This window comes from Enhydra lutris, unplaced genomic scaffold (genome assembly GCF_002288905.1).
Source record: "Enhydra lutris kenyoni isolate GAN:26980312 unplaced genomic scaffold, ASM228890v2 scaffoldscaffold1, whole genome shotgun sequence".
NCBI lineage: Eukaryota > Metazoa > Chordata > Mammalia > Carnivora > Mustelidae > Enhydra > Enhydra lutris.
The window spans coordinates 105,418,133-105,439,496 of record NW_019154085.1 but is presented as its reverse complement, the minus strand read 5'-3'; the positions used below and the strand labels follow the sequence as shown (position 1 = coordinate 105,439,496).

The 21,364-nt window shown below is 46.8% G+C and overlaps 1 protein-coding gene across 1 annotated transcript in view; it reads left to right on the top strand.

Annotated features, from left to right (window-relative positions):
• The first annotated feature begins 1,230 nt into the window (after positions 1-1,230).
• Positions 1,231-21,364, top strand: part of LOC111144130 (transcription factor CP2 like 1) — a 57,575-nt gene continuing 37,441 nt past the window's right edge. Inside the window, exons 1-2 of the mRNA XM_022498289.1 lie at positions 1,231-1,303; positions 4,968-5,119. Of these exons, the coding sequence (XP_022353997.1) occupies positions 1,242-1,303; positions 4,968-5,119 (214 nt within the window). The 5' untranslated portion in view covers positions 1,231-1,241. The remainder of the gene's footprint in view (positions 1,304-4,967; positions 5,120-21,364) is intronic.

Below are 21,364 nucleotides of genomic sequence, written 5' to 3'. Positions count from 1 at the left end.
AAGAGTTGCTGCGAGAGCAGAGTGAGAGAGGGTTCTACCCACATCCATGCTTGGAGGAGCTGGAGTTTCAGGCCTGGGGCTTCATGGGACTTCATTCCATTCCATCAACACTCAGAGACAGAATGTCCAGCTCTTCTGTGCCAGGTGCTGTGCCATGTAGTGGGGAATATCACCTGGGGGTAAGTCATGGCTCTATGACTTCCACTCCCTCCTTACTGATACCCTACCCCCTTCCATGATCCACTGTCCACACTTGTCCAGACTGCTCATTCCAAAAGGCAAATCACATATTCAACTTCTCTTCTGAAAACACACTTAGACATCCTAGATATTCCTTCTGTGATGTGCCCTGTCCACCTCTCACTTTGCTTCCTTATCCCCTTGGTCAACCAGTCCCAGCCATACTAAAGCTGGTCTGCCTTGGCAATTACTAGGGACTGGACCCACTTTCCCTCCAGATATTCAGAGAGATGCTTCCTCCAAGTCTGTAAGGCCTTGGCTCCATGTCACTTCCTTCAGGAAGCCTTCTCTGATTATTCAATGGATGCATTCCTTTTTTCATATTTATTCAACAAATATTTATGGAGCACTTACTATGTCCCAAGCATATTCCTAGGCAGTGGGAAATTCCCATGAATTGGAGTCCAAGCCTTGCCCTCTTGCAGCTTACATTCTTGTGGAAAAGGCAATCAATGAACAAAAAAAGTACCGCGATTTCAGAGAATGCAAAGTGAAATGAGAAAACAAGAGCATGGGAAGAGGGTAGAGAGTGCCTGATCCGGGGTCCCTAACGTTCAAGCGCAGGGCAGCCTCTCCCCAGCCACGGTGCCGCGGTGGGGACCCAACCGGGCGAAGAGTCAGGGCGCCTCGTGGCGGAAACGCGGGAGGTCGTCGGGGCAGCGGTGAGGGTCACCTGGGCCCCACCCTTGGGGGCGAGAGAAGAGGCGGGGCCCCAGTCCTAGTCCGCGCCGCCCTCTCCAGTCCCGCAGCGGAGAGGCGCGCTCGCTCCCGGGAAGGGCTCGCGGGAGCGGGTCCGCCAGGTGCGCGGCCTTAGGAGGCCCCCGCCCCGCTGCGCGGCCCGAGGGGGTGGGGCCAGCTGTGGCCCCGCCCCCAGGCCGTCCATAAATGCGCCGGTCGGGTGCGGCTTCCCAGCACGGCTTCCAGGAGACTGGGAGAGGGCGGCGGGGCCCGCGGCTGCTTCGCTGCCACGCGTGGGGCGCGGCGGACGCGGAGTTGCAGCCATGCTGTTCTGGCACACACAGCCCGAGCACTACAACCAGCACAACTCCGGCAGCTACCTGCGGTAAGGGCCGCGCCGCCGGGGCTGGACGGGGCGCGGTCGGACGTCCCGGGGCGGGGCGGGAGCCGCAGGGGTCCCGGGTCCCGAGCGCCCTCGCTGCGCCCCGCGCCCCCCCCCGCCCCGCTATCAGCCCTTGGGGGACTAGAAGGGACATCCCCCAGGGACCCGCCTAGGGAGGGACCCAGGGGGCACCCGTCCTCTCCTGGTCGGGCACGGGGCACACACCTGCTGTCCGCAGCTTCGGCCGGTCCGCCTCCCCCAGTCTCTCTCCCGGCTCGCTTCGGAGGAGAGGAAACTTTTGCCGTCAGTCCGGTGCCCGTCGCGGGGAGGTCTAGCTCCTGCTCTTTGGCCCTCTCTGTCCCGGACCCTCTCCGAGCCGCACGCCCTCTCCGGTGTCCTTGGGCGGGCCCAGGGGGGCGAGTGAGTGGCAAGGGCCGACCATGCGCTTCAGCTGCGCGGGCCGGCGGGCGGGGGCTCGGAGGGACAGCGTGCCCCCTCCCTCCAGGTGGTCTTGGATACGTGTATTGGCCTGGGGCCCGCACCTTTATTGCCCTTGATGGAAATCTTTCTTCTTCTGCAGGGACTTGACTAGTGCTCTTCAAAGGGAAAAGTAAGTCCTGCTTGTTTTTCAAAGTTCTGTCGTCTCCCCTTTAAGGAAGTCGGAGCCCCGTTAGCTTCAGTTCCTGGAGGATTGTTTTTCCCTGTTCTGCAGCTGGCTGGGCACTAATGGGCAGTCATTTCATTTACTGAACTCGCCTGAACCAGCTTTAGCCTGTCTTTATTTCCATCCTAGTCACAGTTTACGAAATATGCCTAATTTAACCCAAAGGGCATTTGGTATGGACTCAGAAAGTAAATCGTGAGGTGGAAGGAATCACTGGTGCCGAAAGCCCCGAAGTGAGAGCCGTTCTCAGTGCCCCCACCCCTTTTTTCCTTCCTAAGAAGTTCCTACTTAGATTTAGCAGTACATGTTATTTGGAAATCCTGGCTTCTGATAAGTAATGTGTCCCCTAGTCCACTCTGAAGACCTCCTCCTTCCAGAAGTAGAGAAATGATTGGGTTTAATTGATGTGTCCTCTCCTTTTTATTCATGGGCCTGAGTAATAGGAGGTGGCATAAGTCTCAGTCTTAATTAAGGAATGATGGCCTTCCCTGCAGACCATGGAAATGTCAACCAGAGGGAAGCTACGCTGGGGGATGTCAGAACTTCAAGGGGCAGAAGTTAGTCTCTGCAGAAAATTGTTTCCGTTCACCTGCATGAAATGCTACAGTGGGGTCCGTTTTTATTGTACTGTGTGATGGTTTATGGTTGTGGTTTTGCCTAAATTTTAGTTTGTGGCCATTAAATATGTTGCCATATCTTAAAAAATGATTTTGAAGGTGACCTTGAGTGGAATGTGAGTGTATTTAAAACTTCCTGGATACTTAAAATGTCATCCCATTAGGGAATAGTTCTCCCCTTGTATGGGAGGTGCTTTTGCTTCTGAAATGGAAATTGGTCTGTGGATTCCTTAGATACCTTTTTAGGATTTTGGTATTGTTTCAGGGTTTGGGAGGTGGGTGGCAATTGGGGTGAAAGGTGCCAGAAAGCCATACTAGTTTTTGGGGTCATTTACGGACCATGGATAAGGAAACATTTGGCCCATGCTATTTAAAAAAAAAAAAAAAAAAATTCCATGTCTTGGAAACTGGGGTTTTCATCCTTTTAGAGGCTGACCTTAGTGAAGGCCAAAGTGAGGGTCCAATGAATATGCCACTGGTTCCCCCAACTCTAGAGTGAGAGTCGTTGTCCTTTTCCTTGGTTTATATATTTTATTTTTGGTGATCTCCTTACCCTGAAACCTCTGCAAGTTGTCTCCCCTTACACACATAGTGGCCTTTACTCCTTTCTTAACCTTTTTCTGTTTGATGTTCTTGTGACTTTTACTCCTTAGCAAATAAGGATGCCAGGCTTGAAAGAAATTACTGTTAAGTGATGGTTGTTACCACCCCTACTTTTCTTTCTCTCTCTTTTCTTTTTTCTTTTTTCCTTTCTTTCTTTTTTAATTTAAAGGCAGCAGCCCATGGCATATTAACATAACACGGTCTGGGCAAACATGAAATTATGCAACCCCCAGGTGAGTAGGCCTGCCTGCCTCTCCCGTGTTCCTAGATAACCACTTGGGCTGGGAGTGTGCACCAGTGTGGCAAAAGGAAGGGGCAGTGTGAGGGGAGCCGAGATGGCACTGCTCCTGTCTTTGGGCCGGGGATGGTGGCAGGGGCAGGCCCCCACATAGGAGAGTTTCTAGGTGTGTTCCAAGCCAGAGTTGCACTTCTGAGAATTGTTTGGGATTGCTGGGGTGTGTGCCGGGTTTGTGTTTTAGAGACTACTGGTTTATTGTGTTGGAAGAGGAACAGACTGTACCAGTGACTCCTGTTTATATAGTGCAGTGGGGTCGGTGAATCTGATTCATAACTGGGGACGCTGAGAGGGAGGAGGGTTATCAAGATAAGGGGACCAGGACTTTCAGAGCATCTGTTTCTACACTGCTTGTAATATTGAGGTCTTAAACAAAAGCCTTTCCTGCTCACAGGTCATTCCTGTCTCAGGAATTTCCTTTAAAAAATTTTTTTTATTTTTAAAGTTTTTTTTAATTTACTTACTTGACAGACAGATCACAAGTAGGTAGAGAGGTAGGCAGAGAGGGAGGAGGAAGCAGGCTCCCTGCTGAGCAGAGAGCCAGATGCGGGCGATCCCAGGACCCTGAGATCATGACCTGAGCCGAAGGCAGAGGCTTAACCCACTGAGCCACCCAGGCGCCCCAGGAATTTCTTCTTCTCTTGCAAGGGCTTTTGGAAAAGTACATCTAGAGACAACTCCTAGGCTGGTGTGAGGTTGATTTTTTTTTTTTTTTGGCTATGGCGGGGAGTATTCAGAGGTGGAGGAAAAGTATCTCTGAGCATCTTGATACTTTGCATGTGAATAAGAAAACAATTAAATCCGAGGTCTTTACACCTCGTTTTGCATTTAGGAGAAAGTAGTATGATCATTAAAATCGGGATCATGGGCTAACTCTACCCCCCCCCTTTTTTTTTTGAAGATTGTAGGTGGTGGGCTGTCACAGCCCGGTGAGTAAAATGCATTTGCATAGTTTACAGAGCCCTGAGGACAGGATTGAATTGGTCTGAGAAGCCGCCGAGGAGTAGAAGAGTTTACTTAAAAAAATGAAAACTTCTGTTCAGATTCTTAGGCTGAGAGCAGGACTACAGAATGAGCAGTCTCTTGTGGATGGAAACCACGTGGCATTTCAGGTTCACTCCATTGCTGCCAGGCCCCTCGTCACAGAGATTTCTGTAATTTGTAGATACCAGATAACTTTGCATTTTTGCCTCCTTGAACTGATTCAGTAAATCTCTGGAGGGCCCTTGAGTGAAAAACAGAATCCTCATGGGATGGGTAGACGCGGTTTGAAAGGAGCGTCCTGGTTCTGGGGGCACTGGTGTTGGATGAGGTCTGGGACGGCCCCCCGCCCCCCTCCTCCCCTCCCCCACAAGCACACTGCCATGGGTTTTGGTGTGTTGCCCTCGATGCCCCGGGTCAGGACTCACTTCTCTGACTTGGCTCTCTATGTTTGCGCCTGGGCTCCGTGGGGCTCTGCTCCTGACTGCTCCCTCCTGTGTGTTGCAGCGATGTGCTCGCTCTGCCCATCTTCAAGCAAGAGGAGCCCCAGCTGTCCCCCGAGAACGACGCCCGCCTCCCGCCCCTGCAGTACGTGTTGTGCGCAGCCACGTCCCCTGCCGTCAAGCTGCACGAGGAGACTCTGACCTATCTCAACCAAGGTAGTGGCTGCCGTGTGGGGCCACCTGCCAGCAGGAGTGGGGAGTCGACCTGGATGATGCATGGGGGGCTTCCTTACCTGGTCATGGTGGGGTTAGCTGGGAAGGAGACTGCGTGTCAGATTCTGTGTCCCAGTGGGGAGACTTCCCTGAGCCTCTGCGTCCTTGCCTGAAAAGTAGATGTCTCAGCTGTAGAGGCCCTCAGGCCAGCCGTGGGTAATGGAGATAATAGTTCTTGCATGGGCCCTCCACGGGGCAGAGGCTTGGTGACCAGCAGCAGTTGTTAAAATTGCTGTTGACTGTGACCATGACCGGTGTCCTTTCCTGGATGTGGATGGAGCACCCTAGGTACAGGAGGTCTCTTCTGTTTCCTAGAGCTGCAGCGGGCAGCGGTGGGAAGGTTGGCCCATCCTCAGGCAGCTTGGGGGCTGGGTTCCATGTGTACCCACGCAGAAGCCCCATGGGGTGGTGACAGGACCACCCACCGTGTCCTCACACAAGGGGCACTGGCTTTGCAGTTTGAATCTCCATCCTAGCACTGCCTCACACCAGGACTTTGAGCTGCCTTTCTTTTTACTCTGTGCCTAGGTGTTTGCCTGTGTAAACTGAGAAGTGTAATTTTGTGACATTTGAAAGAATGCAGCTATTTCAAGTGCCTGCTATGATAATGGCTGTTCAGTTGGTGATTCCCTTTATCAGGACACGTGGATCAGTGTCCTAACAGATGGCATTTTTGTGGTTTCTGTGTGATCCTGTGGATGTGTTTATGCTCTTCCTTCCCAGGTCACCTCGTAGACGCTCTGGCATCAAGTGGCTTAATTGCCCCTGTGTTTTTAAACAGGCAGAGCAAAGGGACAGGGGACAGCGGTGCGCTTTGTAGGGTTGTGCTGAGTTGCAGGGAAGCTGCCGTGTGGGAGCAGTTGGTCTTCCCTGGGCTGGCACCTTTCTGTAGGACATGGAGGCCCTCATTTGGAGAGCCCGCCCGCTGGGGCTGGAAGCCCAGCTGGATCGTCAGGCTTGTCCTCTGTGGGCCAGCGGGCTTCTGCGCGGGGAACCAGCTCTGAGGTAGCAGGTGGCTCTGCGTCCACCTGGGCATGAATCAGTCCCCTCCCGTGGTTGGCGTGGCCCAGTGGACGGGCAGGTGGCTCTGTGGCCACAGCTGGTGGCCAAGCCCACACTTCGTTAGCAGCGGGGCCCCTGACTCGGGCCCTGTGGAGGAGTGCTTCTGTGGCTCTGTGCCTCTGTGCATGTCTATGGAGCAGCGTCGGCGATTGTCTTTCTGGGTCACAGGAGGTCACATGTACCAAGTTGTGGAGCTTTGCTTTCCTCTCTGGGCCTCTGCTTTTTTGCCTAAAGGTAGCCTGAAGAGATGGGCTGATGCTCACAGATCACGGAGCTCCGAGGTCTTGTTCCTGGCCCGGTCCTGTGGTGCTGAGGAGTGAGTGAGTGGTCTGGGGCTTCGTGGCTGTCGGTGGGTGGGGGGGGGCACTGAGTGTGCACCCACCTCCCACCTCCTGTCTCCTCTGCAAGGCCTTTGCCTGCTTGGCCTGCCTTCCCTGCCTTCCTTCCACCTCTTCTTCCTGTAATCAGCCAACCTTGGACCATGTGTGGCAGTCCTCACGCTAGACCTTTTAAGAGTTTCTCCTTTGCTCAGTATAGAAAAGTTAAAACAGGGGAAAAGAGTTGCCTTATGGTCTTAACCACCCTGTGTCAGTTTGGTGTATTTACTTTAGATACTCTTTAAGTTGCATTTTCCTGATCATTGAAGTAACATGCTCATTATGGTTGATTTAGACATGTGTGAAAAAGAAGATGAGAAGGGAAAAAAATTGAAATCTCTTCTGATTTCACCTGAGGACCACTGCTAACCTGATTTCCACATATATTTGTATGTATGTCTTTTCGAACTGATCTTGCTCCAGACGTAGGTCGTCTTTTCATTTATTAGATGTGTGAGCTTATCTCATTTCACTTAAAATGCTTTGAGAACTTAAATTTTTGTAATGGGTGCACAGTATCACATGGTATAGGTCTCTGTGGCTTTCTCCAGCGTCATAGGAAGGACACTTAGCTTTGAGTTGTTGTCTTTGTGTAAAATATTAAAAAAAAATAATAATAAATTACCTTCGAAGTGGGATTACTGGACTGAAGGCTTTGGACACATTTTTACCAAATTGCCTTCTCAGCAGAATGCCCCGGCTCATGTGCTAGCCATCCGGCCACATTTTATTGTCTCTTTCCCAATATTGGATATTGTGGCTTTTCATCTGGGTAGTGACACCTAATACTTAAAGCAGCGTTTCTGTCATTGTGGTTTTTATAAACTTGCATGTATCAACCAATGTGGTCAAATACTCTAAAATAGGTTTCTTGATCTTCTAAATTTCTCTGTCAAATAATGTTCATGTTGTTTGCCCATTTTTCTGTTGGGATGTTTGTATCTTGTTGATTGTAAGAGCACACCATATATGAAGAGTTATCAACCTTTTAGTTGCTGTGTGTTGCAAACATTTTTCCTTGTTGGTTGCTGGTCATAACTATATTTTTTCTGTGATAACTATATCCATACTGTAGGATCTATGTCATGACTTTTTTCTGTGTAAAATTTGAAATGTCTTGTAAAACCTTTTTTTTTTTTTTTTTTAAAAGATTTTATTTATTTGACAGAGAGACAGGAAAGCAGGAACACAAGCAGGGGGAATGGGAGAGGAAGAAGCAGGCTTCCTGCCGAGCAGGGAGCCCACTGCGGGGCTTGATCCCAGGACCCTAGGATCATGACCTGAGCCTAAGGCAGATGCTTAACGACTGAGCCACCCAGTGCCCCTAAAATCTTCAGTCTTTTAAAAATAGTTTTTCTTCTATTCTAAGAATATGTGCCCACCATAGAATTGCTTAGTAGTTTCCTAAATTTCATTTCATGGTTTCTAAATTTTAACATTGAAGTGCGTTTGGAATGTTTTTGTGAAACTTAGTAATTAGGTATTTAGTGATACTTTGAATTATTATTACATAATAGATATATTTATATACATAAAAATATAAAAATATAAATATTTCAGCTTTACCAGTGAGATTTATCCTGTCACGTTGCATTTGGAATTTATGATGTGATATAAAGGTTTAACTTTGTTTATTTTTCTAAATAGTTAATCCACTAGCTATTGCCTAGTTTATCCTTTTCTCACTGGCTTAAAATGCTACTTTGGAACGTGGAAAAAAGCTGTATTCTCAAGTATTAGTCCAGAAACGTGTAGAGTTATTTTGTCCTGTAACCCTGATACTCATTGATTCTTGCTCCATTTCACATTGAACTGTTCATTGAGACTTGGAAATTGTTTCCCTATTCAAGTGTAGGAGTTCCTTTCATCATTTTTCTTAGCTAATCTCAATCATACATTCTTACAAATGGATTTTATAATCACTCAGTCTCCTTCGTTACCTTTTTTTACATTGGTGAGATCATATGCTTCATGAAACTGTTTCTTGATTTCATTAAATACTAGTCTTGTAATAACATTTTCTTTTTTTTTGGTTTCAGATTTTTTAAAAGTTTTTTTAAGATTTCATTTATTTGAGAGAGAGGAGGGGAGAGAGGGTGTGAGCATGGGAAAGGGGAGGGGAAAAAGGAAGAGGGAGGGGGCGGAAGGAGATGGAGAAACAGGGGGCCAGCCTTGGGGCTCCATCCCAGGAGCCTAGGATCATGGGATCAGGACTTGATCTGAAGGCAGCCACTTAACCAACTGAGCCACCCAGCTGCCTCATTTTCTGTCATTATTTATTTATTTATTTTTAGATTTTATTTATTTATTTGAGAGAGAGAGAGAATGAGAGAGGGGGAGAGCATGGGAAAGGGGAGGGTCAGAGGGAGAAGCATGCTCAGGAGGGACTCGATCCCTCCTTGACTTGAGGATCATGACCCGAGCTGAAGGCAGCGCCCAACCAACTGAGCCACCCAGGTGCCCCTTTTCTGTCATTATTAAAACTGCTTTACCGTCATTTAAAATGTCTGCATAGTATTTTGCTATTTCTTTTTGTTATTTAGGAGAGTGTAGTGGCAGTAACTGCTGGAAGAAAATACCCAATGTGATTATTTTAATGTCGGTCTCTCAAAATAATAGAATGGAAACTCTGTGAGCCCAGAGCCCTGTCAGTCTTTTTTTAAACATTGTATCCCCAGCATTAAGCTTGGTGCTTTGACACTGAAGTAGGTGCTCTATAGATATTCAGAAAATTAAACAGTAGGCGTGACTTATTTTATTTCCATTTTTTTCCCTCTCTTTCCTTTTTGTTATTATTTATGATGCTGAACTGAATATCTTTTTCAGCATATCTTTTTTTTTTTTTTTTTAATTTATTTGACAGACGGATCACCAAGTAGGCAGAGAGGCAGGCAGAGAGAGACAGGAGGAGGCAGGCTCCCTGCTGAGCAGAGCACCAGATGCGGGACTCGATACCAGTACCCTGAGATCACGACCTGAGCCGAAGGCAGAGGCTTTAACCACTGAGCCACCCAGGCGCCCCTTTTTCAGCATATCTTATTTAAAGTACCTCTACTTCTATGTCATATGACAAATGGTCATTGATTCAGTTCAAAACAATAGTTTTATCAAATCAGTCAAAACCTTATTGGTTAATTGAAGAGTTAGCTATTAATAGTATTTGGTTTTTTATTGCATTGGCTCTATGATGTCTATTACACTATTTCTATGAGGCCCTGCCATATGTTCTTCCTTGTAATGGTGTTTCTAAAGTTCTCTGAAAACATGAAGGGATGTTCTGTAAGACCTTGAAACCATCGGATGTTCACTTCTCAGTGCAGAGTCAGGCCAGTGCGTTATCTCATCAAGCCCGGTGGCTAACTTTTTACGTGGTGAAAACAGTGTGTAAAACAAAGTATGCCCTCTTCTTCGCACATGAAGTACTAAGGAATGGGTGGCCGGCCGCTATTGTGTGGAGGTCTGCAACGTCCCAGAGCAACCTTTTTGTCATTGGCCAGATCTTTCCTGAAAGCTGGAGCCAGAAGGAAGGGCTAGAAGTGTGCGGTGGGGGAGGAGTCAGGGAGAAGAGAGAAAAGAGAACCCCAGGCAATCTGTGTGGGGAATTCTGGCTTGGAGATAAGGAACAGCTTCCTAAGAATGGCTTTTTACACAGGAAGCTTTTGGTATCTCCTTCCAAAGAACTCTTGGATCTTAAATGTAGTCATGGATTCTTAAAGAAATCTTACTTTCATTCATTCATGGAATGAAACTTCTGTCCTTTGGAAGGAGAGGATGGTTCATTGAGAAGAAAAGCCACAAGCAAAAGCAAGAATGCAGTCTGTGTGTGTATGTGTGTGTATGTGTGTGTGTGTGTGTGTGCGCGCGCGCGCAGGGTTGGGGGGATGGGAAATGGGGGTGCAGTTAAGCATACTCTGTCCAGAGAACCCTGAGTGGTTTAGGATGGCTGAGGTTCAGAGAACACAAAAAGTGTGAATGATGTGGCTGGAGTGGTAGACCAGATGGTTAAGGGCCCCAGCTGCCTTGCTGAGGCTGAGCTGTTGGGCAGCCACCTAGGCAAGTCACCTACTCTCTCAGTGTCTTCCATTTGTCATTTGTAAGATGGAGGAAATAAGATCTTTACAGAGTAAATGCTGATGTGTGATTAAAATGGGTTAATGCCTGGAGAGCACCAAAAATGGTGTCCGGCACATAGGAAGCACTCACAAATCGGCCATTATTAATAATAAAGTAGACCCTTGTTTACTTTAATACCGTATATATGTATGTATGTGTGTGTGTGTGCATATATATATATATATATATATATATATATGGCATATTTGGAAGTTAACAAGGATATTTTGGAAATCAACATTTTGGAAGTTAAGGTTATCAAATTGGGACTTTGAAATTTTTTACTGTTTTTACTCTTTTCCTAATTCAAAGATTAACAATACAGGGTTGGTTCTAGAACTAAGAATTGTACCTTTTGGAACTGCAAGGTGGTAGCTCTGAGACAGATTAAAGCCAGGAAGGCCTTCTGAACCTTCCTATTCTTCATTCACTGTACACAACAAGATAATGGACATAACTGGGAGAAGATGTTTACTACCGGGCTGTTAAAATACTGTCTTTAACTTTGTGGACCTTTCTCTGTTGATGGGAGCTGTTTCATTGGGATTACTTTGCTTGGATCCTCAGCCTTTCATGTGATCCTTTGTTTGGCCCTGTAGAATTTACGCTTTCTGATGTTCTCTCTTGAATAATTCTCTCAAAAGGTATTATTCCCATTTTACAGATAGGCTGAGAGGTGAAATCTGCTTTTCTCTTCTGTCTTGCAATTAGGCGAGCCTAGGGAGTGGTTGAGTAGTGTGATGTGATAACAAACGTAGTTCTGGAAGGGGAGATACTTTTTCCCCCCCTGCTGGGCATTTCTGGGAGCCGTGCCTGTTCCTGCTACTTCTCACGCAGTTCTGAGGGTGGATGAGAAAGATAACTGTGAAAGACTGGAAGGGGTAGAAAATGCCTCCTGAAACAGAAAACTTTAATCAGTTGCCTTCCCCCCTCCCTCCCCACACGTCCTCCACCCACAGTGACCTGAGGGAATGGCCAGAGAGATAAGAACTCAGGGCAGGGAAGTCCTGTCTTCCTGCTCCCAGGCAAGGACAGACAGCCGCTGCCTTTTTACCAGCTCCTATTCCCTGGAAGTCACTTAATCTCTAGAAGCCTCAGATTCCTCACATAGGGAATTGGGATGTTTCATTTGTGTGTTGCCTCGAGAATCAAGTGAGTAATAAGTGTCTGGCAGGTAGTAAGCACAGTTAGGTTGCCTCCTCTCTCAGTTATATCCATGACTTTGAATTTAAGGGCTGAGGCAAAGGGTTACTTGTTTACACTCTCAACATAGCTGACGATTTCTTTCCAGATTAATTTTTAGCCTGATGTTTGGGAATATAAACTGAGCCAAGTGATCCTTAAATACATTATTTTTTTCAAATGCTTTTTTCCCCTTCTTTTCCTGAGTAAAAAAGTGGCACATTCGGGGCGCCTGGGTGGCTCAGTTGGTTGGGCAACTGCCTTCCGCTCAGGTCATGATCCCGCACTTCCAGGATCGAGTCCCGCATCAGGCTCCCAGCTCTTTGGGGAGTCTGCTTCTCCCTCTGACCTTCTCCTCTCTCATGCTCTCTCTCACTCATTCTCTCTCAAATAAATAAATAAAATCTTAAAAAAAAGAAAAAGTGGCGCATTCTTGGAATTCCAAAGGTACAGAAATTTATGCTCTAGAAAGTTCTACATAATCTCACTTCCCAGATTTTTCTTAGTTCTACATTAACCCACATATGTTTAATTGTATGGACGTACAGGCATATGTACTTAATAGAAATGTGTGTGCCCCCCCTTTTCTTTTTAGTGAGACTGTGTGCGCCCACATGCATGAGTGGGGCAGGGAAGGGGCAGAAGAAGAGGGAGAAACCCAAGCAGGCTCCACGTTCAGCATGGAGCCCTGCCTCAGGTCTCAATTTTGCAACCCCGAGATCATGACCTCAGCTGAAATCAAGAATCAGATGCTTAACCAGCTGAGCCACCCAGGTGGTCCATGCCCCTTTCTTTTTTTGTTTTTTTAAACTTGTTTTAATTTTTTTAAAATTTTATTTTTATTTCTGGAGTTTTTCTTTTTAAAATTTAAATTCAGTTTATTAACATATAATGTATTATTGGTTTCAGAGGTAGAGTTCGGTGTGATTCATCAGTCTTCTAGAATACCCAGTGCTCATTATATCATGTGCCCTCCTTAATGTCCATCGCCCAGTTACCCATCCCCCCTCTACCCCCCTCTCCTCCAGCAACCCCTCAGTTTGTTTCCTATGATTAAGAGTCACTTGTGGGGCTCCTGGGTGGCTCAGTGGGTTGGAGCCTCTGCCTTCAGCTCAGGTCATGACCCTAGGGTCCTGGGATCAAGTACCGCATCCGGCTCTCTGCTCAGCGGGGAGCCTGCTTCCCCCTCTCTCTCTGCCTGCCTCTCTGCCTACTTGTGATCTTGTCTGTCAAATAAATAAATAAAATATTTTAAAAACTAAAAAAAAGTCACTTGTGGTTTGTCTCCCGATTTCATCTTGTTTTATTTTTCCTCTTGTACGCTATGATCCTGTTTTGTTTCTTAAATTCCGCATATGAGTGTGAACATACAATTGTCTCTCTCTGATTGATTTGTTTCACTGAGCACAATAACCTCTAGTTCCATCCACGTTGTTGCAGATGGCAAGATTTCCATATTTGATGGCTGCATAGTATTCCATTATCTTTATATCTATCTATATATATAGATCTCACATCTTTATCCATTCATCTGTTTATGGACATCTAGGTTTTTTCCATAGTTTGGCTATTGTGGACATTGCTGCTATAAACATTCGGGTGCACGTGCCCCTTCAGATCACTAAATTTGTATCTTTGGGGTAAATACCCAGTAGTGCAGTTGCTGGGTCATAGGGTAGCTCTATTTTCAACTTTTTGAGGAACCTCCATGCTGTTTTCCAGTGTGACTGCACCAGCTTGCATTCCCACCAACAGTGTAGGAGGGTTCCCCTTTCTTCGAATCCTCACCAACACCTTTGTTTCCTGACCTAAGAAATGGGGTCATACTATGTATTTTCAGCAACTTACATACTCTTCTTTTTCCTCCCCAAACCAAATATTTCATTCCATGTGGGTACCTTATAAAACTAAAAAGCAAAAGTTGATCTTTACTAGTTACATTATGATCCATTGTATGAGTGTCCTGTAATTTGTTCTGTTGAGGAACATTAGGCTTGTTTCCATTTTTTTTTTTTTTTTCCAGAATTAACCCAGCACTCCAGTGAACTTGCATGTACACATATTGTGCTTAAGCAAGGGCGAGAATATCTGCAGGATAAATACCTAGAAATGTAATTGCCAGTACAACATTTTGATAGATCCTGCCATATTGCCCTGCAATGAAGGTGTACTTATTTGTACTTTTACAGACAGTAAGTATTGAGTAATTGTTTATTTCCTCCTGCTTTATCATGTAGTCCTCCTTTCTTCCACACCTGAAATATGTAGTCCTTGAAGGCAGAGACCTTGTTCACTGCCATTCCTAGCTCAGTGCCCAGCCTATGTGACTTGTGTGAATGAATGAGGAAATGTCTTTACCTTTGCCAAAACCTTCTAAGTGGAAAACCTTAAAGTGCTGGGGAAAGTTCAAGGTATTCCTGTTGTAGTTTCATTTCCTTGGTGATATTGAATATATATGTACATATTTTTTAAAGATTTTGTTTTTTATTCCTAATTTAAAGATTTTATTTGTCAGAGAGAGCTAGCACAAGCAGGCAGAGAGGCAGTCGGAGAGGCAGAGACAGAAGCCTCCCTGCTGAGCAAGGAGCCCGATGCAGGACTGGATCCCAGGACCCTGGGATCATGACCTGAGCTGAAGGCAGGGGCTTAACTGACTGAGACACCCAGGCGCCCTTGAATATAAATAATTTTTATGTTATTTGGTTATTACTGTTCTGTTTGCTTTTCATGTGATACATTATTTTTCAGGTGAGATTTTTATCCTTGTTTATTTGTATAGGCTCTTTTCATATTTGAGATGATGGGTTAGAAATATTTTTCTAGGGGCACCTGAATGTCTCAGGACGTTGAATGGCTGGCTGACTCTTGATTTTGGCTCAGGGCATGATCTTGGCGTCCTGGGATCTATCTAGCCTCCGTGCAGGGCTCCACCCTCAGCAGGGAGTCCGCTGGGGATTCCCTTTCTCCCCTTCCCTTTTCCCCTCGACCTGCATGCACACACAGGCGCTCTCAAATCTTTTTTTTTTTTTTTTTTTTAAGATTTTATTCATTTATTTGAGAGGGAGAGAGAGGGAGAAAGGGCACGAGCAGGGGAGAGGAGAGGAGAGGAGAGGCAGAAGGAGAAACAGACTCTGCTCTACATGGGGATCCTCACACCGGGCTCATCCAGGGACCTTGAGATAATGTCCTGACCTGAGCGAAGGTAGATGCTTAACCAAGACTGAGCTACCCAGGTGGCCCTCAAGTAAACAAATCTTTAAAAAAAAATTTTCCCCACGTTTTCATTTACTTCATTCATTTTTTCATTCATTTGCTTATTCTTTTATACAGTGTAAGTTTTAATAATTTTTATGGGGTCAGGTTATTGGATTTTGCCTTGATTTCTTTTTGTGTTTTCTCATGTCCCTCATGTCCCATATGGGAAAGGGCTTCTCTACTTCAGGATTTTAATTTATTCACCTGTTTTTTTAAAAAAATGTTTTGCCCAAGTGTTTGGCACTTTGGCCTTCATGTTGGATGTAAGGAAGGCAGGGGGAATCCCCCTCTATTAATCACATTGTCCCACCTTAACTGATTGCATGTGGAACTTTCCTATAGTAGAACACTAGGCAGCTGGGAAAAGCACAGGGCAGATCCTTGTGTCCGTCAAAGATACCCAGCATGTGTTGTTAAATTTAAAAAAGTCCGTCTCCTTCTTGGTAACATCAGTTTGGATGACACTATTATTTATCCTTTCTTTGAAACTCGGTGGCAGATAAAATTTGGGAATTTTCTAATCAGATGTGCCCCGGTTCTGGTTCTGGCTCTGTAGAGTTCTTTCCTAGCTCACTGAACCTGTTGTCAGCCTGTGTTTTCTGTGGAAGACCTAACACCCGCTTCGGGTGTTGTTTTGGGAATTAAATGAAATACTTGCTGCTATTTTTTGTTTGTTTTTGCTACACAAGGTCACTTTATTTTGGGTACACAAAATTTAGAAATGTTTAATCAGCAAAGAATTTTATAAATGGCGTGGTAACACAGGTTAAAAAGAAAAAAAATAAAAACCAAAATAAGGAACAAATGCTTTCCCAAATGTTAGTTCCTCATTATTCATCTGTGAATGACTAAACTAATAAAAATACTAATAAGTGAGCCAGCCAGGAGTGTGGTTGCTGATTGTATTTTTTTTGTTGTTTGTTTGTTTGATTTTCCAACCAACGAACATTTATTGAAATGAATATGAGGTTAGTTGTACAGATTGCTTATCTCAGCTCACAGCATAGAGAAAGGATTTTTAGTGTTTCAGAGGTCCCCTGGTTATATCAGACTTGAATGGACCATTAATTAACATGTAACATTTATACAGTCTGATTCCAGAGTGTCCAATGAACTGGGAATGATAATATTCACAAGAATTATGTTAGGGGTACCAGGGTGGTTTCAGTTAGCTCAGCGCCTGCCTTCAGCTCAGCTCAGTTCAGGATCCCGGGGTCCTGGGATCGAGCCCTGTGTTGGGTTCCCTCTGCCTCTCCACAGCCTCCCCCACCCGTGCACTGTCTCTGAAATAATACAATCTTTAAACAAAAAAAGAATGATGTTCATACCATCCATATTCTGGAAGCACTGTATCAGAAAGGAGAACAATGCAGCCTCATGTTGGGGACACAATTAAAGGACTTAGGGCTCAGAGTGCACTGAGAGCAGGAAGACAGCTCAGATGCCCCGCCACGCTTGCAGGGGCTCAGAGGATGGCCCTGCAGGTCCATTCTGCCCAGCACCCTGGGTCCCACCTTCCCGGCTGACCCCTCCAGTTCCCGAGGGGGATGATGCTGGGAGATGGCCAAATCGATTTACAATGCAGGTTTTCTTGTTTTTCAGGCATTGTGAGGCCGACAGATAAGGAGACAATTGCCATTGAAAGATAGCGTGTTTGTCCCTGCTCTCCAGAGGAGGGGGCACCCTCCATGCAGGGCTCCGCAGGGAAGCACCAGGGTGGGTTGAGAGGCAGAGAGATTGAGGGGGAGACTTGGACGAGAGCCTCTGTTGTGTCCAGGGGAAGGAATGGGTGAGGCTGAGCAAAGAGGCCTAGGAATGGCTCTGGTGCCTAGGGCCAGTCCCGTTGGTCCCTGGCCCTGGAGTTGTTCAGGTGGGGACGGGGTGGGCTAAAGCCCTTGGAGGAGGCAGTGTGGTGTGGTGTCCTGTCTGATTGGTTGATTTGCATATGAAAGGCACACTTGCTCTGTCCTCTGGGGTCAGCGAGGCCCCAGAGGACAGAGCAAGGTTCATTTAGTAGGTGACCTTGGGCGCCGCCCTGGGCTGCCTGTGGAAGAGCGGTCGCCAAGGAGCTGCTTGAAAAAAGCTACCTCTTGGACTTGAATTCAGCCATTTGTTTTCTTCCAGGACGGAGCTTTCTCTGTCTGCACAACCACCAGCCCATTTGCTGAGCTGTTGGCACACGGGAGCTGGTCTCTGACCGTCTTCCTGACCCTTCTTGTGCACCTAGGGAAGCTTCCCTGGTTCTCAGCAGCACGTGCCTTTCCCCATGATTCTCTGCAGAGTGCATGTGAGGGTGTTGGGGCAGCTGGAGCTCTCCCAGGTCCTGTGGTGTGTTGTCGTGCCTCCCCACCCCCACCACCCCATTTCCACACTGCAGGCAGACGCTTTGAACTGCACGCGCTAGGTGCGCGGTTTTCATCATGTCCCTTGTGAAGTACTCGGGGTTTTCTCTCTCTAGACCTTTTAGGGAAACGTTGTTAATAGCGTCGTTGAGTTTCTTCAAAATGACCTCTGATCATCTTGGTATCTGTTTTCTGACTTTCTGCCGGATGCCGCATTGCTGTCATTCCTGTAATCTTCTCTAAGGAGGGGGGGATCATCTCAGAGATTGCAGCTGGCTCCCTTTATCATCCCTCTTCTGTTCTCTTTGTGGGTTTGTGGTCACTTTATTCTTTTATTTATTTTTTATTTTTTTAAAGATTTTATTTGTAGAGAGTGCAGGAGTGCATGAGGCTGGGCGGGGGCTGGGGGACTGCGGGCCAGAGGAGATGGAGAAGCAGGGGAAGGAAGACATGGGCTCCATCCTAGGACTCCAGGATCATGACCTAAGTGGAAGGCAGATGCTCAGCTGACTGAGCCACTCAGGTGCCCTTCCTTTTTTTTTTTTTTTTTTTTTAAAGATTTATTTTATTTGAGAGAAATGGCTCTCAAGTGCATGGGGGTTGGGGAGTAGGTGGAGGGGAGGGGCAGAGGGAGAGAGAATCTCAGTCAGACTCCCTCCCTGAGCAGGAAGCCCCATGTGGGGCTGGATCCCTCAACCCTGAGATCATGGCCTGAGCCAAAACCAAGAGTCAGATGCTGAACCCACTGAGCCACCCAGGTGCCCCGCGGTCACTTTGTTCTTTCTGCTGCCCTCTTTTCTCTTCTTTAGCGTCTCCGTGGGCAAGGATGCTTTTGGCTTTCCTAAAGCTGACCAATTGCATCAGAACTGTTCATTCTTTCCATTGATGTTTAGCGTTCTTTGGAGATGTCTTTAAGGTGTTTTTGGCCTCAGTCACTTGGGACTAGAAGGGTATTGATGTCTCTGTGAGTGACCATGTCTGTCCTTCCAGGCGAGCCGTCATCACTCCATGGGATGAAATTCTGGGGGACTCGCTTTTCTGCTCTCAGGGAGGTCTGCCCTGTTCCCCAGGGAAGAGGTGCAGCTGTCTGTATCTTTGCCATGTGCTGCCAGGCAGGAGGACTTGTCCCACCCACTGCAGGGAGGGCCCGGCAGGCTTCCATAATACAGTTCATCTGCTCACCGACTTGACAAATTCTTTCACTTGGGCAGAAAATCTTTGGGCTAGCTTGTTTCCTGCAGTGTACCTTGCTTGAGTGTAAAATCAAAGTAGCACATAACCACAATTTCCAGGGGGCACCCAAACAGACTTGATCCTTGTGCCCATAATTCAGACCAGCTCATCAGAGCACTGCCCAGCTGCCACGTGGCCAGCAGCCCTGACACTTCTGTGGACACTGGCGGACTCTCCCTGGCCCCCGAGGGCACTGCGGTCTGCCTCTGGGCTATAGCTGCCAGCCAGGGCCCTGAGTGTCCTACCCCTAAAGCCAACAAGTGCTTGGCAGTGGGAACAGACCATCAGTGAGGCTGAGGGATGGGTACCGGGGTTAACGGACTTTGCTCTGGCCAACGCACAGGTGGAAAAGGTTAGAGCTTGTGTGGTATGCCGTAGGAAGGTAATCCTACTGAAATGCCACCAGATCCCTGGGTCTCAGTAAATGTGAATACCTGCCGCTGCTACGTTTGGCCGTTCCCTCCCCATGGCTGTTCAGAGGGGAGGAGAGCAGGAAGGTAGGCCAGGTAGGAAGAACCACTTCATTCTTTGCAAAATGGCCCCTGAGTCAGGTTTTGGGGGCCACTGAACTATGGTTAGAATTATGACTTAGAAGAATGTGTGCAGATTCTCTGCTCTGAATGAAGGTGTTTTGCATTCGTCTGGTTTCAAAGGAGCCCCCCCCCCACCCAAGTAGCTGCTATGATTGTTCCAACCCCTTTATTTCACAAGAGAAGGAAGGAGGCCCAAGTAAAGATGAAACGTTTCTGCCTCGTCATCCTGCTAGGACAGGGCCAGGTGTGAGCCCAGAACTCTCCCCCGCCCTCCCTGGGCTTGACAGTTTCAGAGTCTATAGAGGTCACTGGGAGATGGAAAAATGTTCTTGGTCTTACTTAGAAACTGGTGTTCCTACCTCATATTTCTCAGGGCTCTGTGTCCCTCCATCAGGTCCCTGTTGGATACTCTTCTTGCAAAGCTCTCCAGCAAAGAGACGCATTGCTTGGGTGGGTTGGTGTTATCTTGGTTGGAGGCCAGAGATGGCCAGGTGGTCTTTCTTCCTACGTTCTGCTTTCACCCATGGGTACCTTGATGGGCATCTTATTCAACCCTTATTGATGGGGAAACTGAGGTCTGGAGGAAAACATCAACTTGTCAGCATGTATAGTGTGCCCTTGACGTTATCTTCAAGTGTAATCCTGTCTTCTCTCAGGAGTAGCTGAAGGGTGGTATTTGGTCCTTGGGTCATCAACGTCAGAGGCTCTTGGAGTTCATAGTTCCTACTGTGACAAAAATGGGTAGGGCGGGAATGGCTTTTCACTAAGTACCCCAAAGATTGATGCTTAGGTGTGCAAGGGTTTGTTTGCCATTGTGTTGAGAGCATTGCTGTTCTCCACCTCCTCCTTTCTAGAAACAGGGGATTGGATCTTGCAGGGCAAATGTGGGTCCTGCCCGACTCTTGGCTTGTAGCTTGAGAACCTCACCTGTGCCCAGCTGAGTGCTCTCTGCTCAAGCAGACTTGGGAGGTTGTTAATCTTTTCTGCCACTCTAGCCAGTGTTCATGCCCCAGAAGCTTCCGTGTGGCTGGTTAGAAGACCCTATGAGTCTTAAATGGGAAGGACTGCACATGCTCTTGGAATTCACAGAGGTGGGCAAAGAGTTGATTTCTAAAGGAATCAGGGTTGAGAGGCCAAAGATCTCATCTCTGCCTTGCTACTGAAAATGTGCTCCACGAACCAGCATCATCTGAAAGCTTGTTACAAATAAAGAATCTTGGCATGCCTGGGTGGCTCAGTTGGTTAAGTGTCTGCCGTGGGCTCAGGTCATGATCCCAGGGACCTGGGATTGAGTCTCACATCAGGCTCCTTGCTCAGTGGCGAGCATGCTTCTCCCTCTGCCTGCTGCTCCCCCTGCTTGTGCGGGCGCTCTCTCATAAAAATCTTAAAAAGAAAAAAAAAAGAATCTTGGGTCTACTGCAGGACAACTGAATTAGAACCTGCACTATTAATAAGTTAATGGATCATTTAGGACATATATTAAAGTTTGAAAAGTGCTGATCTAGCCTAATCTCCCCCTGTGTTATAGGTGAGTAAACTGAGGCCCAGAGAAGAGGCTGTGTGACTTGCCCCAGGTCACAGAGTGGTACTTCAATCTGGTCTCTGTTTTTACAGTTTTATTGGGATGCAATTCACATACCATATAATCCACCCATTTAAAGTACACAATCCTCGGCTTTAAATATATTCAGCTACACATATGACACAGCCACCACCACTAATTTAAGAACACTTTGTCCCTCTTAAAAGAAGCTCTGTACCTATTAGCAAGCAGTTGGTCTTCCTTATCTCCCTTCTCCCCTCCCCCAGCCAGAGGCAGCCACTCGCTGCTTTCTAAGAAGTTGCCTGTTGTGAATACTTCATATAAATGGCATTGTACAAATGGCGGTCTTTTGTGACTGACTTCCTTCACTTAGCATAATTTTTTTTTTTTTAAGGATTTGATATTTAAGTCATCTCTACATACACCCAGTGTGGGACAGGAACTCAACGACCCTGAGATTAAGAGTCGCACACTGCAGCACCTGAGCCAGCCAGGCACTCTTAGCATAATGTTTTCAAGGGTCGTCCATGCTGTAGCTTGATTCAGAA